The following is a 13,499-nucleotide window of genomic DNA, read 5'->3' on the forward strand; positions in this document are numbered from 1 at the left end:
CAACACAATTTTTAAAGATTATTAATCAGGAGGTTAATAATCTATCTTCTCTATCTGTCTTCAACCACTGATGTACTGTTGCAGGGTGGGCCACCTTCAGATTTGCTGGAGCAAATAAATGTGTAAGCACGACATTTTGTACTGTGTGTGTTTTTTTCACTGTGTACTTTTTTATTGTACATTTAAGGAAGAGTTTGTTTAAATAATTTGTTTAAATCCTCACAAGATTTAAAAACATAATTATCATTACGAGTATAGTTACAATTCACATTTTCTACTTTTTTTTATTTTTATTTTATTTTATTAAATTTATTGGGGTGACAATTGTGAGGGATATAAATGATAAACGTCTAAGTATTACTTTGTCTTGTGCACCTGAAGCTAATTTAAAAAAAAAGTAAAGATGTAATACAGAATTACATTTTTTTTTTGCCAGTTAAAGATATTCTTTTGTATTTTATTTTATTTTTTTTCTATTCCACAATATTTTATTTAAAATTAAAATGCAGGCTAGAACAAACACTAAATTGCTCATTAATAACAATAATGCTATATTTTAAGAATTTAGAAATATTTAGTTGATTAATTTGGAGTGTTCACGTCTCTCTAAGAAAGCTGTTCAAAGATAATTGGATGGGTGTGTTTTCTTTTCTTTTTTTTTTCTTTAATTTTTTTTAATTAAATTTACTGGGGTCACAACTGTTAGTAAAATTACATAGATTTCAGGTGTACAATTCTGTATTACATCATCTATAAATCCCATTGTGTGTTCATCACCCAGAGTCAGTTCTCCTTCCATCACCATATATTCGATCCCCCTTACCCTCATCTCCCACCCCCCACCCCCTGCCCCCCTTACCCTCTGGCAACCACTAAACTATTGTCTGTGTCTATGAGTTTCTGTTTCTCATTTGTTTGTCTTGTTCTTTTGTTGTTTTTGGTTTATATACCACATATCAGTGAAATCACATGGTTCTCTGCTTTTTCTGTCTGACTTATTTCTCTCAGCATTACACTCTCAATATCCATCCATGTTGTCACAAATGTTCCTATATCATCTTTTCTTACCACCGAATAGTATTCCATTGTGTATATATACCACAACTTCTTCATCCATTCATCTATCGAAGGACATTTTGGTTTTTTCCATGTCTTGGCCACCGTAAACAAAGCTGCAATGAACATTGGAGCACACGTGTCTTTAGGTATAAATGTTTTCAGATTTTTTGGGTAGATACCCAGGAGAGGGATTGCTGGGTCATATGGTAATTCTATTCGTAATTTTTTGAGGAACCTCCACACTGCCTTCCATAATGGCTGCACCAGTCTGCATTCCCACCAACAGTGTATGAGGGTTCCTTTTTCTCCACAGCCTCTCCAAAATTTGTTACTATTTGTCTTGTTGATGATCGCCATTCTGACTGGGGTTAGGTGATATCTCATTGTGGTTTTGATTTGCATTTCTCTGATGATTAGTGATGTTGAGCATTTTTTCATATGTCTATTTGCCATTTGTATGACCTCTTTGGAGAAATGTCTCTTCAAGTTCTCTGCCCATTTTTCAATTGGGTTGTTTGTTTTTTGGAGTTGAGTTGAGTGAGTTTTTATAAATTTGTGATATTAACCCCTTATCAAATATTTCATTGTCAAATATCTTTTCCCATTCAGTAGGATCCCTTTTTGTTTTATTCATGGTTTCCTTTGCTGTGAAAAAACTTTTTAGTTTGATGTAATCCCACATGTTTATTTTTTCTCTTCCCTCGCGCGAGGGGATATATCAGTAAAAATCTTAGTCCAGGTAATGTCTGTGAAGTTTCTTTCTATATTTTCTTCTAGGAATTTTATGGTTTCAGATCTTATATTTAAGTCTTTAAGCCATTTTGAATTTATTTTTGTATATGGTAAGGAGGTGGTCCAGCTTCATTTTTTTTCCATGTGTCTTTCCAGGTTTCCCAGCACCATTTATTGAATAGACTGTCTTTACCCCACCGTACATTCTGGCTTCCATTGTCATAGATTAAATGGCCATATAGGCATGGATTTATTTCTGGACTCTCTATTCTGTTCCATTGATTTATGTGTCTGTTTTTATGCCAGTACCATGCTGTTTTGATTACTGTAGCCTTGTAGTATAATTTGATGTCAGGTATCTTATACCTCCCACTTTGCTGTGGCTATTTGGGGTCTTTTATGGTCCCATGTAAATTTTAGGATTATATGTTCTATTTCTGTGAAAAACGTCATTGGTAGTTTAATAGGAATTGCATTGAATACATATATTGCCTTAGGCAGTATGGACATTTTAACTATATTAATTCTTCCTATCCATGAACATGGTATGCATTTCCATCTATTTGTATCTTCTTTCATTTCTTTCTTCAGTGTCTTATAATTTTCTGAGTACAGATCTTATACTTCTTTGGGAAATTTATTCCCAGGTATTTTATAGTCTTTGAAGCAATTGTAAATGGATTTTTTTTTTAATTTCTCCTTCTGATGTTTTATTATTGGTATATACAAATACAACTGATTTCTGAATATTAATTTTGTATCCTGCTACTTTACTAAATTCATCTATCAGCTCTAATAGTTTCTTGGTGGAGTCTTTAGGGTTCTCTATATATAGTATCATGTCATCTGCATATAACGACAATTTTACTTCCTCCTTACCGATTTGGATGCCTTTTATTTCTTTTTCTTGTCTGATTGCTGTGGCTAGAACTTCCAGCACTATGTTGAATAGAAGTGGAGAAAGTGGGCAACCTTGCCCTGTTCCTGATCTTAAGGGGAATGGTTTTAGCTTTTCCCCATTGAGTATGATGTTAGCTGTGGGTTTATCATATATGGCCTTTATTATATTGAGACATGATCCCTCTATTCCCACTTTCTAAGGGCTTTTATCATAAATGGCTGCTGGATTTTATCAAATCCTTTTTCTGCATCTATTGATATGATTACGTGATTTTTCATTTTGTTAATGTGGTGCATCACATTAATTGATTTGTGGATGTTGAACCACCCTTGCATACCAGGGATGAATCCCACTTGATCATGGTGTATGATCTTTTTAACGCATTGCTGAATTCTGTTTGCTAATATTTTGTTGAGGATTTTTGCATCTATGTTCATTAGAGATATCGGCCTGTAGTTTCCTTTTTTTGTAGTGTCTTTGTCTGATTTTGGGATCAGGGTGATAGTGGCTTTGTAAAAAGTGTTTGGGAGACTTCCCTCCTTCTGGATTTTTTGGAAGAGCTTGAGGAGAATAGGTGATAATTCTTTTTTGAACGTTTTGTAAAATTCACCTGTAAAGCCATCTGGTCCAGGGCTTTTGTTTGTTGGGAGATTGTTGATTACTGATTCAATTTCCCTGGTGGTAATCAGTCTATTCAGGTTTTCTGTTTCTTCTTGAGTTAGCCTTGGAAGGTTGTATGCCTCTAGAAAATTGTCCATTTCTTCCAGATTGTCAAATTTGTTGGCATACAGTTGCTCATAGTAATTTCTTAAAAGTTTTTGTATTTCTGTGGTGTCTGTTGTCACTTCTCCTCTTTCATTTCTGATTTTATTAATTTGGGTCCTCTCTCTTTTTTTTAATGAGTCTGGCTAAAGGTTTGTCGATGTTGTTTATCTTCTCTAAGAACCAACTCTTGTATTCATTGATCTTTTGTATGGTTTTTCTGGTTTCTATTTCATTTATTTCCGCTCTGATCTTTATTATCTCCTTCCTTGTATTCCCTTTGGGCTTAGTTTGCTGTTCTTTTTCCGGATCCCTTAAATGTGAAGATAAACTTTTGATTAGTGATTTTTCTTGTTTCTTTAGGTAGGCCTGCAATGCTATGAATTTCCCTCTTAGGACTGCTTTCGTCGCATCCCATAGATTTTGGGTCGTCGTGTTTTTACTTTCGTTTGTCTTAAGATATCTTTTGATTTCTTCCTTGATCTCCTGGTTGACCCATTCATTATTTAGTAACATGTTGTTCAGCCTCCATGAATTGGTGTGTGTTCCTGTTTTTTTCCTGTAGTTCATTTCTAATTTCATAGCACTGTGGTCAGAGAAGACAATTGGTATATTTCAATTTTCTTAAATTTATCAAGACTTGTTTTGTGGCCTAACATATGGTCTATCTTGAAAAATGTTCCATGTGAGCTTGAGAAGAACGTGTATTCTGCAACTTTGGTGGGATGAAATGCTCTGAAAATATCGATTAAGTCTAAGTGGTTCAATGTGTCATTTAAGGCCATTGTTTCCATATTGATTTTCTGTCTGGAAGACCTGTCCCTTGTTGTCAGAGGTGTGTTGAAGTCCCCTACCATGATAGTGTTACTGTTGATATCTGTCTTTATGTCAGTCAAGATCTGTTTTATATATTTAGGTGCTCCTATGTTGGGTGCATAGATGTTTAGTAGGGTTATGTCCTCTTGTTGGATCTTTACCTTTATTATTATGTAGTGCCCTTCTTTGTCTTTTAATATGTTCTTCATTTTAAAGTCTATTTTGTCAGATATAAGTATTGCAACTCCAGCTTTTTTCTAATTTCCATTTGCATGAAATATCTTACTCCAACCCTTCACTTTCAGCCTGTTTCTGTCTTTTGATCTGAGGTGAGTCTCTTGTATACAGCATATACAAGGGTCTTGCTTTCTTATCCACTCAGCCACCCAATGTCTCTTGACTGGAGCATTTAATTCATTTACATTTAAAGTGATTATTGATAGGTACATAGTTATTGCCATTTTTAAATTTGTAGTTAGATTGTTTTCATCTTTCTTCTATTTACAGAAGTCCTTTTAGTATTTCTTGCAATGATGGCTTGGTGGTAATAAATTCCTTTAGCTTATTCTTTTCTGGGAAGCTCTTTATCTCTCCATCAACTTTAAATGATAGCCTTGCTGGATAAAACAATCTGGGTTGCAGGCCTTTGTTTTCCATCACTTTGAGTACCTCCTGCCATTCCCTTCTGGCCTGCAATGTTTCTGTAGAAAAGTAGAGCCCTGATTTCCTCCTCATGGTTCTTCTGGAGGTAGGCCAGCTCTTCTTCAGGTCTTCGATCTGCATCTCCAGGTCGGCACTGGCCAGGGTCAGCTCGTCCAGCGCCCTGCACAGGCTGTTGATGTCGGACTCCACGCTCATGCACAGGGCCTGCTCCACCTGGAACTTGGTTCGGAAGTCATCCGCAGGCAGACGGGCATTGTCAATCTGTAGGACAATCCTGGAGTTCTTAATGGTGGCACCAAGTATCTTGTCCCGCAGCTCCTCAATGGTCTTGTAGTAGTGGCTGTAGTCTCGCGAGGGTCCGGGTCTCTGTTTCTGGTACCAGTCATGGATCTTCACCTCCAGGTCACTGTTAGCCGCCTCCAGGGCACGCACCTTATTCAGGTAGGAGGTCAGGTGGTCGTTGAGGTTCTGCATGGTCACCTTCTCGTTGCCCACTGGCAGCCCATCGGACCCGGCCAGGGCGCCCATATAGCCGTCACAGTAGTCCCCGAAGGAGGACGAGGACACGAAGCGGGTGGAGGACACCGACACGCTGTGTCCAGCCGAGCCCCCATGGATGCTGGGCACACAGAAGCCGCCTCCCGCTCCGAAGCGCACGGTGCCACCGCCCAGACCCCCAAAGGATGAGGAGGTAGACAACTGGCCATAGCTGTAGGAAGTCATGTCGAAGGAGGATGCTGCAATACTGGCCGGTGGAGTTGCAGTGGCTGGAGGAATCTATACTATGTGTTTTTAATTTGGCTTACATTAATGCAGTGTTTTGGCAGTAATTGCCACAAACCTTGAAATGACACTCTTTTCCTCTCACCTCCCTATCCCTTTATTAAACTCAGCTATGGGAGACTTTGACTCTAACACCAAAACCAAGAGTCAAATTTCTGTGATGTCCTTCTTTTTGAAACCATCCAATGATGTGACCCAGTACAGTGCCAATTCTTGAGTCCCCCTAACGCAAAATACTCTAAATTTAACTGGATACTTTAAAGGTTGAATTCTGATCTCTTCTGCTCTTCACCTCCACTGGGAACAAAGTTTAACTTACACAGGAAAGATTTAGGTCAGATGAAAAGATGGAATTAATATTTTCAGCAAAAGACATGTTAAGCATTAGACTGTGCTACTGACTGCGGAAACATCATCCCCTGAAAATCTTTTACTAGAATCAAGAGGGAAGATGGGTCGTCATCTGGTTTATCCCCTAACTGCAAGCAAGACCCCATGAAAATCATTCTGGGTAGCGAAGGTGCCTTATTTTTAAGGTGTGTTTTCCGTTTTTCTAGAAGACCAGATACCACAATCTTCCTTAATAATCTACTTGAGTTCCTGATGGTCTTCATGACTCAGGATTCATTTCCTTATGCTTAACCTAAATCTTCAAAGCTGCCACTGGTGTTCATTTCCTCCTGTGTTCTCATTGGTACTGATGCAGAACAGCTGGTGCCTGCCCTCCACATAATAACTCTTCCTGTTCCTCCAGACAAAGCCCAACTCCTCCAGGCCAAGAAGGGGTGGCAGGACAGCCAAGAGAGCCTGGGGTTTGTTATAGAATTAAAAGAAGGATCTTAAAGGGAAGGAAAAATTAATGGGGAAAAATTCCACAAAGAGGCCGGCAGTTGAAGGTAAAGGCAATCTGAGTTAGAAGATGAATGGAGATCTTTGAGTTTGCTTAATTTTGTAAAATAGTAGTGCTTACAATTTTTCTATGTGATCTAGGTGGGGCATATAATCCCTTTAAGTTTCAGTTGTCATCTCAGTACAAAATAAATATGTTTATTGCCTAAAGAAAGGGGGCGAGACCCAGTGACCTTTCTTGTTCTAAAATTTGGAATTTTATTAACCTATACCTGACCCATCTTAGCTACTTCAAAGATTATTGACCCAATTCTGAGGAAACAGCTAAGGGAAGATTTAAGAATCCTTGATATGTGCCTTTTTACTAAGCCACATTATTAGTAATAACCCCCTTTCAAGAACACTGTCTCATACTTCAGGAAAGTATTTCCTCTAAAAGATAAATAAATAGACTCACTGCAAGTGACAGCACCAAAGCTGTTTCTTAGGATGATGAATAGAAAACATTGGTTGATGGAAGCCAGGCTTAGAAAAACAGATGAGATACATTTACAATTTCATTTGTCAGTAAAATTTTAAGCTCTGAGATTTGTCAACTAAAGAACAAAAGAGATTTGTGTTCAATTATTTTCTCAACTTCCGATCTCCCTTCTCCCATCTACATTCACCTTTCTGACACCGGAATTCAAACTGTTCCCCAATTTACAAAATGAGGCCATTAGACCAAATGATTTCTGATTTCACTTCTATGATGAAACTCTGCATTTATGAATGTAGATTGGAATTTTAATAGTCTTTCCTCAGAATCCCACCATATATAAGCCCTTCTGAATAGTCCCATACATTTAAATTAAGATGTCATTTTCTCAAACAATGATTTACTCACTGTGAAAACTTGGTGAACTTGGAAATCTCTCCTCGATGCCAAATAAGACCTTGAAAGTCATTGTAACTGCCGTGCCAGGAGGCCGGGGGCACTAGGACTGAGTTAAAAAAGGTTAAACTGTATCTTAAACTGAGTATTAGCCCATTAGGTTCACTCTCACTATTGTAACAACCAGAAAAAAGTAGCCTTGAAACACATGTACAGAGAGAAGACATCAAATTACAAATTATCATTTTACTAGACTTGCTTAATAATCATTTAATAATTCATTGATAAGCCTATGTCCTGGGAGGCAGTGGGGGCGCCCGAACTTCTTACAGGCTACATATTTTCTGCAAGTTCCCACTATTAAATGTCATTTATTTAATGCATATTTTCTATGGTATTGGCATACTATCAATATGTGTTATAAGAAAAGATATTTCACTTGTTTTAAAAAACTCAGACATAGACTTGAAAGAAGTCCTTAAGACAGAATATGTTTCAGTGGGCATACTGCATTGTGAACTCATTCAGAAAAAGCTTTTACAGACATCAGTAACTAAGCTCTTCAACGGAGGTCAGGCTGAAAATGAATTCTCTCTCTCTCTCTCTCTCTCTCTCTCTCTCTCTCTCTCTCTCTCTCAACTGAAGCCCCTTGAAGCAGAAGTTAGATGATTTTATTTCCCCTTCTAGTAAATATATGCTTTTGTGTCAGACAAGCCAAAAGCTACCACAGTTGGAATTCAGTGAATGTCAATATTTAATCTGTCCCTTCCTTTTCCATTTTAAACCACAATGCACGATCTCAGCATGATTAATAACAACCACCCCACTTCTTCTCCCTAATTCACTCCAGCTCTTTTTGTTGCTAGGTAATGTTTTCAGTCGACTCTCCTCCAAACACAGGGATGATGGCCTCCTGGTAACCACTGCTGATGGGTCTCCACGCCACCTTCAAGGATAGCAGCATGGCAATTATTATGTCTGGGGCCAGCATGCCTGCTTCCAAACTGTGGGGTACGGCCAGAGCCTCCTTAGGAAGTGGGGACCTCTTGAGTCATCCTGCACACAGATGGGAGGAAGCAGGGGCCCAACAGGGGATGTGGGAGGCCCAATCTAACAACCTTCTTCTTCCTAAGGACCATGGCGGGTCATGGCTTTAACCTCTGCCTCCCTTTGCCTATTCCATGTATTCTTTTTCTCTAAAATAGCAAGGGCCAGTGGTGGACAAAGTCAAGAAATTGTGTTCTGCTCTCAGCCCTGCATTGGGATCTCCTGGTACGGCACAAAAAAAAAACCCATTGAATCTTGGCCTTCCTAAGTTTCTTCTTAAAGAAGAAAAAAATCTTATGTTACAAGCCTGAGAGTGTTCTATGACTTAATGAGAGGATACTATTCAAATATTGGAAAATATTTCAAAAGCATTCAAAGCAATTCCCAACTAAGAATACCCTTCTTTGCAGAACATTAGGGACACCAAAGCCAGAAGCAGCAAGAGGCACACAGTGCAAAAAAGAGGGAAAAATGATTTATTTGCTTTTATATAAATTATTTTTAGCAATTAATATTTCTAAGATCTAAATTACTCTCTTAATTTTTCCTAGTCTGAAAAGCTGACTCCATGGTCTAACAAAAATGCAAAAAGAAACTTTATGACATTTTACACAGAACTACACTGTTGTGCAAAACACAAATAAAGATTTAAACAATTGAAAAGGAAGACCAGAGTGTGAGGACCGGCCTGCAGATGAAGGGCATGCACATCCCCAGTATTGGTAGGCTGATGAAAAATGGTTTTAAAATTGCTTGAAAACAATGAAATTTGTTGGTTGTGGGCAATATGTCAAGGTATTTAGAAGACAGGGGTTATGTTTTAGGATTCCCCTTTATTTACCATACCCTTTTACTAGGGTAGAGACATTTGCTATGGCAGAGACATCCCCTACTGTGAGACAGGAGGAGTAGGTGAGCAGTGAGGATGGAAGAAATGGGGACGGTGGGGCTGCGGCCTGACCTGGTGCTCCCACGGGGTGCCAAGATGACCTAGGTACTTAGGCTTTGGCCAGAGAGCTCCGTCGTCTGGACAGCAAGACCCCTGCAGGGAATCTTGAGTTTCAGAATTTTGGGCATGTCCCCAGCTCGGGTGCAAATTTGGTGCTTACGTGCAGAGAGATTCACAGGAGGGTCAAATTTACCACACCCAACGTCTTCCTGGAAAATATCTAAAAGCCTGGACACCTTCGTTGAGGCTGCTCCAGTCTGTGGGAGCCCCACCTCTGGGTAAGGTCAGACAATACTCCTCAGCCATACTGTGTCTTCTTCAGGGAATTCGATTGTCCTTCTGGGTCAGGGAAGAGGTATTCACTAAGGAGACGTTGCTTCCTGACAGATTATAAGAAGAGTGAATGAACAAAAGCAAGCTGGAATTAGGACACGGAGGAAGGGATAATCACTTTTGTTATAGTAAATAAAATAGATGTTCCACATGATTTTTACCTTTACAGCAAGGCAAAGGGAACAAGCAAAATCCTGGGCAGTGAAAGGGGTGTCACTTCATACAGTGGCAAGTTATAATTAGAGGAAAGCTTCTCAGGGGATTCTGTCAAAACCCAGAAACATAGAAGCGAAATACTGAGATTAACCTTCCTGAATGCCTCAAAGCAGGACACTCACATATACACCTCTGTATTTCTGAGTCTTCACGGTGTCTCCTTATAGTCTCAAGCCCTCCCTGACCATTCAGGGAACATGAACATGACCTGTTTCTGCCCAGACTTGGCATGTGGTGGCATAGGTCTTAGAGAATGGCAAGCTGCATTTTCAACTCCTCCTTAAATGCTTGTCTACCTTTATTAGCTCTGTTGTGAACCAACAGTGAATGGGAGGCAAAAACTACATGAAAGTAACGTAAATTATCTATATTGAATTAATTACATACATAAAACATAGTATTACAGTGCTAGATACAATGAAGCAAGCTTAATAGCCATCCATAAATTGATGGAAACAGTGCTTAATGAAAGCCTCTTTGTGGAGTACTGCAAACTCAGTGATCTAATAGTACCAACATGCAAAGCTCTGGAATGACAAGACACAGAACTTCACGCTGTCACCTAATGGGAAAAGTAGTCGGCTGAGAAAGAGATCTTGGCCTCTAGTTCTAGTTCTTATTCTTTGCCTGTAAATGGGTATAAAACTCACCTTTGGGCCATTTGACATTAACCTTACTGCTTTATTACATCCTTGCTACACTCAAGTGTTTCTTTTGTTATAAAATCAAATGTTGGCATCTTAAGTATGGGTTACTAAATTACACTTAGCAACACCATATATCTGTAAAGGAAACAGACAAAAATTAGATTCAATGGTACGAGCTATTAATTATTTCAAACATATAATGTATCTTAAAAAGTAGCAAGTCAAACTTATTGCCATTCAATTTTAAATGTGTCTGTCTTAGAGATTCTCTCCAAAAATCTCTGTCATTAAGTTGGCATGCACACAAAAATCTACAGACTGACTGTGATGGATGCACTCAGTGACAGAGCCATTGACGGTCGGCCGTTAGTCTTCGGTTCCAGAGGTTATCAGCTACAGGCAGAAAAATAATTCTTGGAATGTTTAATTATCCCAGTTGCCTTACAGGTAAACATTTATAATAAATTATTTACTCAACCCCTCATCATTAACCACACAGGACCCTCTCAATGGTATGTAGCAGGTTGAATAGAGTCTGTTGCCTTTTCCATAGGGTGGGTCTAGATGGCAGCGGAGTGACCCCCTCTCCCAACTGAATCCCTCCTGGAGCTCAGGGATTTGCTCTGTTGCCAATTTTTGACCTCTGAGAAATTCAGGAGAGGGTCACAGAAATTGTCATTAGAGAGATGAGGCAGAATATCTAAAGGGAGGGGTAGTATAGGAGGCTTCATTCTGCCTCTCCCTGTCCTGTGCCAAGGACTGCAGATTCTGGCACAGCCAAGATCTGGTAAACTCTTGGTTGTAAAAAAAAACACCAAAACCCACTATTTCATATCCTCTGATGAGAAAGTACTGCCAGATGAGGGAAAGCACTTCTTATTCACTACATTACAGAACAGATTCTTAAGAGGCTGCCTCAGTCCTGCCTCATGTCCTGGCTCTCTCTTTTCACGTGGCCCAATAGTCCTCATGGTGAGCAGACCCTCATCTGCACACCCTCGGACCAGCCGCTCTGGCCAGCCCACATGGCAAAACATTATCCAGTGACCAAGGCCATACTTGTCAGGGAGACAGCAGAAAGTTCACTTTTTGATTTTAAGATTCTTTTTTTTCCTTACAGAAACCATTCCTGGAAATACCTATAAATCATAAGATAAGGTAGGCTTAAAGTGTTTTAGGCTATAATTTCTATTTTTTTTATTAAGGTATAATATACATATAGAAAAGCACACATATCACAAGTTATAGTTTTCAGAAACTGAACATACCCATGTAAATTTTTTTAACTCGGGCTATAATATTTTGAAATATAAATCTCACAAAAGGATAAAGTGAAAAAATGTTCAATTTTAATGTAGTTCACTTATTATCATTTCATAATAGTTGGTAACAAAGTTATAAACAAAGCCTAAGGGAAAATAATACCTAGGCCACATTAGGTCACAGTAAGTCATTCTGGGTACATTAGCTTTATACCCCATAATGATGAGTTACTGGCAGACAGCACTTCAGGTAGATGGTGGATCCCAGACACAAGTCTCCTGGTCTCTGAAGAACTAATGGCAGTTTTCTAATCATTACGGAGATTTAGGATAAGCACTCCACTTCACTTGGCCACATACCTTCTAAATGGAGAAGATCTGGGTTTTATTTACTTTTATCATGAGTTACTTAACAGAAGGAAAAGATGTATGTAACATTTATTCATCGTTTAGCCATTTTTCTTCATGCCTGGCATATAATCCCCTCCCTTCCTCTTCTATTCCAGGTTCCTATAAGTCACTCAAATTAAAGTAGCAAACAGATTCTATGGGTATTTTAATGCAGCATCTCTTTGACAACAGAGATGTGACTCTGACCCACACACTGGAAAAGGGCTTTTGCTATGGCACAATTACATGCCTGTCTGTGTTAAGAAGCCTCTCCAAGGAAGGCTCCATCCATGCCCTATTGCTCTGGGAACTTCAGTACGTTGACTTACGAGTCCTGACAAATATTTTCAACCTACGTATCTGCTATGGATATAACAGGGCATCAGTGCTCACATGTGAGTGTTTGCATATGAGTGTGCTGTGTGCGTCTGTAGAGCAGGAGACATAGGACATCAGATGAAGAACATACCAACGAGTTCCTAAGTGATAAAAAATAACAATGATTCTATTACAAGTAAAAATACCTAAGGCAAACACCAGTCAAATGTCTGCAGAGGCCTCATACCCCTTACAAGTCCATAGGAGGTGCTGGACAATCAATATTTTAGGCCGGTTAACAGAAATCGCTGCCAGTGCAGTTCTCATGTGACCTCTGTACTTCAGAAATGCACACGGAAGGGTGGTGGGAAGAAAGACTACAGAGATTTTGAGCCATCACAACATTCACAGCATATTTCAATCTTGGTCCTCTTCCCTCCAAGACAGCAGGGTATGGAGGGCACAGAGGGGCACTTAAGGGGGTGTCAGCTTTTCTTTAGTGGGTCCTGCCCCTGCATCGCCCTTGGATACTCTCACTGCCCGGGCATAAATGTAGGGATTAGGACTCAGGAGAAGAAAGTTGAAGCAAGAGCAATGATACACGAGGCAGACGGGAGGCAAGTGGAGGAAATGGGGCAAAGGCATCTTTGGAAGTCCCTGACAGTCTGGGGAAAAGGGTAAGCTGGGAGTGAGGCAGGTATGCTGGATGGTTTCTTTTCCATGAGGTAGCCAGGGTTACCCTTTAAAAACCCCAGTCAGCTCATGATTTTCCTGGCCCAAATCCCTACACTACCTTCCCCTTTCACTTGGAGTAAAATTCAAATTCCTCACCCAGGACCATAAGACCCTAACCAGGCCTCTGACCTCTGAGCCCCTCTGAGCTCCTGGCTGTCCCTCC

At 39.5% G+C, this 13,499-nt stretch overlaps 1 protein-coding gene and 1 pseudogene across 12 annotated transcripts in view; both read right to left on the bottom strand.

Moving 5' to 3' along the window:
- Positions 1-13,499, bottom strand: part of LDLRAD4 (low density lipoprotein receptor class A domain containing 4) — a 612,879-nt gene that overhangs the window by 209,608 nt on the left and 389,772 nt on the right. Inside the window, exon 2 of one of the 12 annotated variants that reach the window (XM_074340424.2) lies at positions 7,452-7,548. The exons of the other annotated variants lie outside the window; for them this stretch is intronic. Coding sequence (XP_074196525.1) covers positions 7,452-7,512 — 61 coding nt within the window. The 5' untranslated portion in view covers positions 7,513-7,548. The remainder of the gene's footprint in view (positions 1-7,451; positions 7,549-13,499) is intronic. 12 annotated transcript variants of the gene reach the window in all.
- On the bottom strand, positions 4,755-7,423 carry LOC148758393 (keratin, type I cytoskeletal 19 pseudogene; annotated as a pseudogene).

Source organism: Rhinolophus sinicus, chromosome 4 (assembly GCF_057876585.1).
Source record: "Rhinolophus sinicus isolate RSI-liver-muscle chromosome 4, RSI-T2T, whole genome shotgun sequence".
Classification (NCBI taxonomy): Eukaryota; Metazoa; Chordata; class Mammalia; order Chiroptera; family Rhinolophidae; genus Rhinolophus; species Rhinolophus sinicus.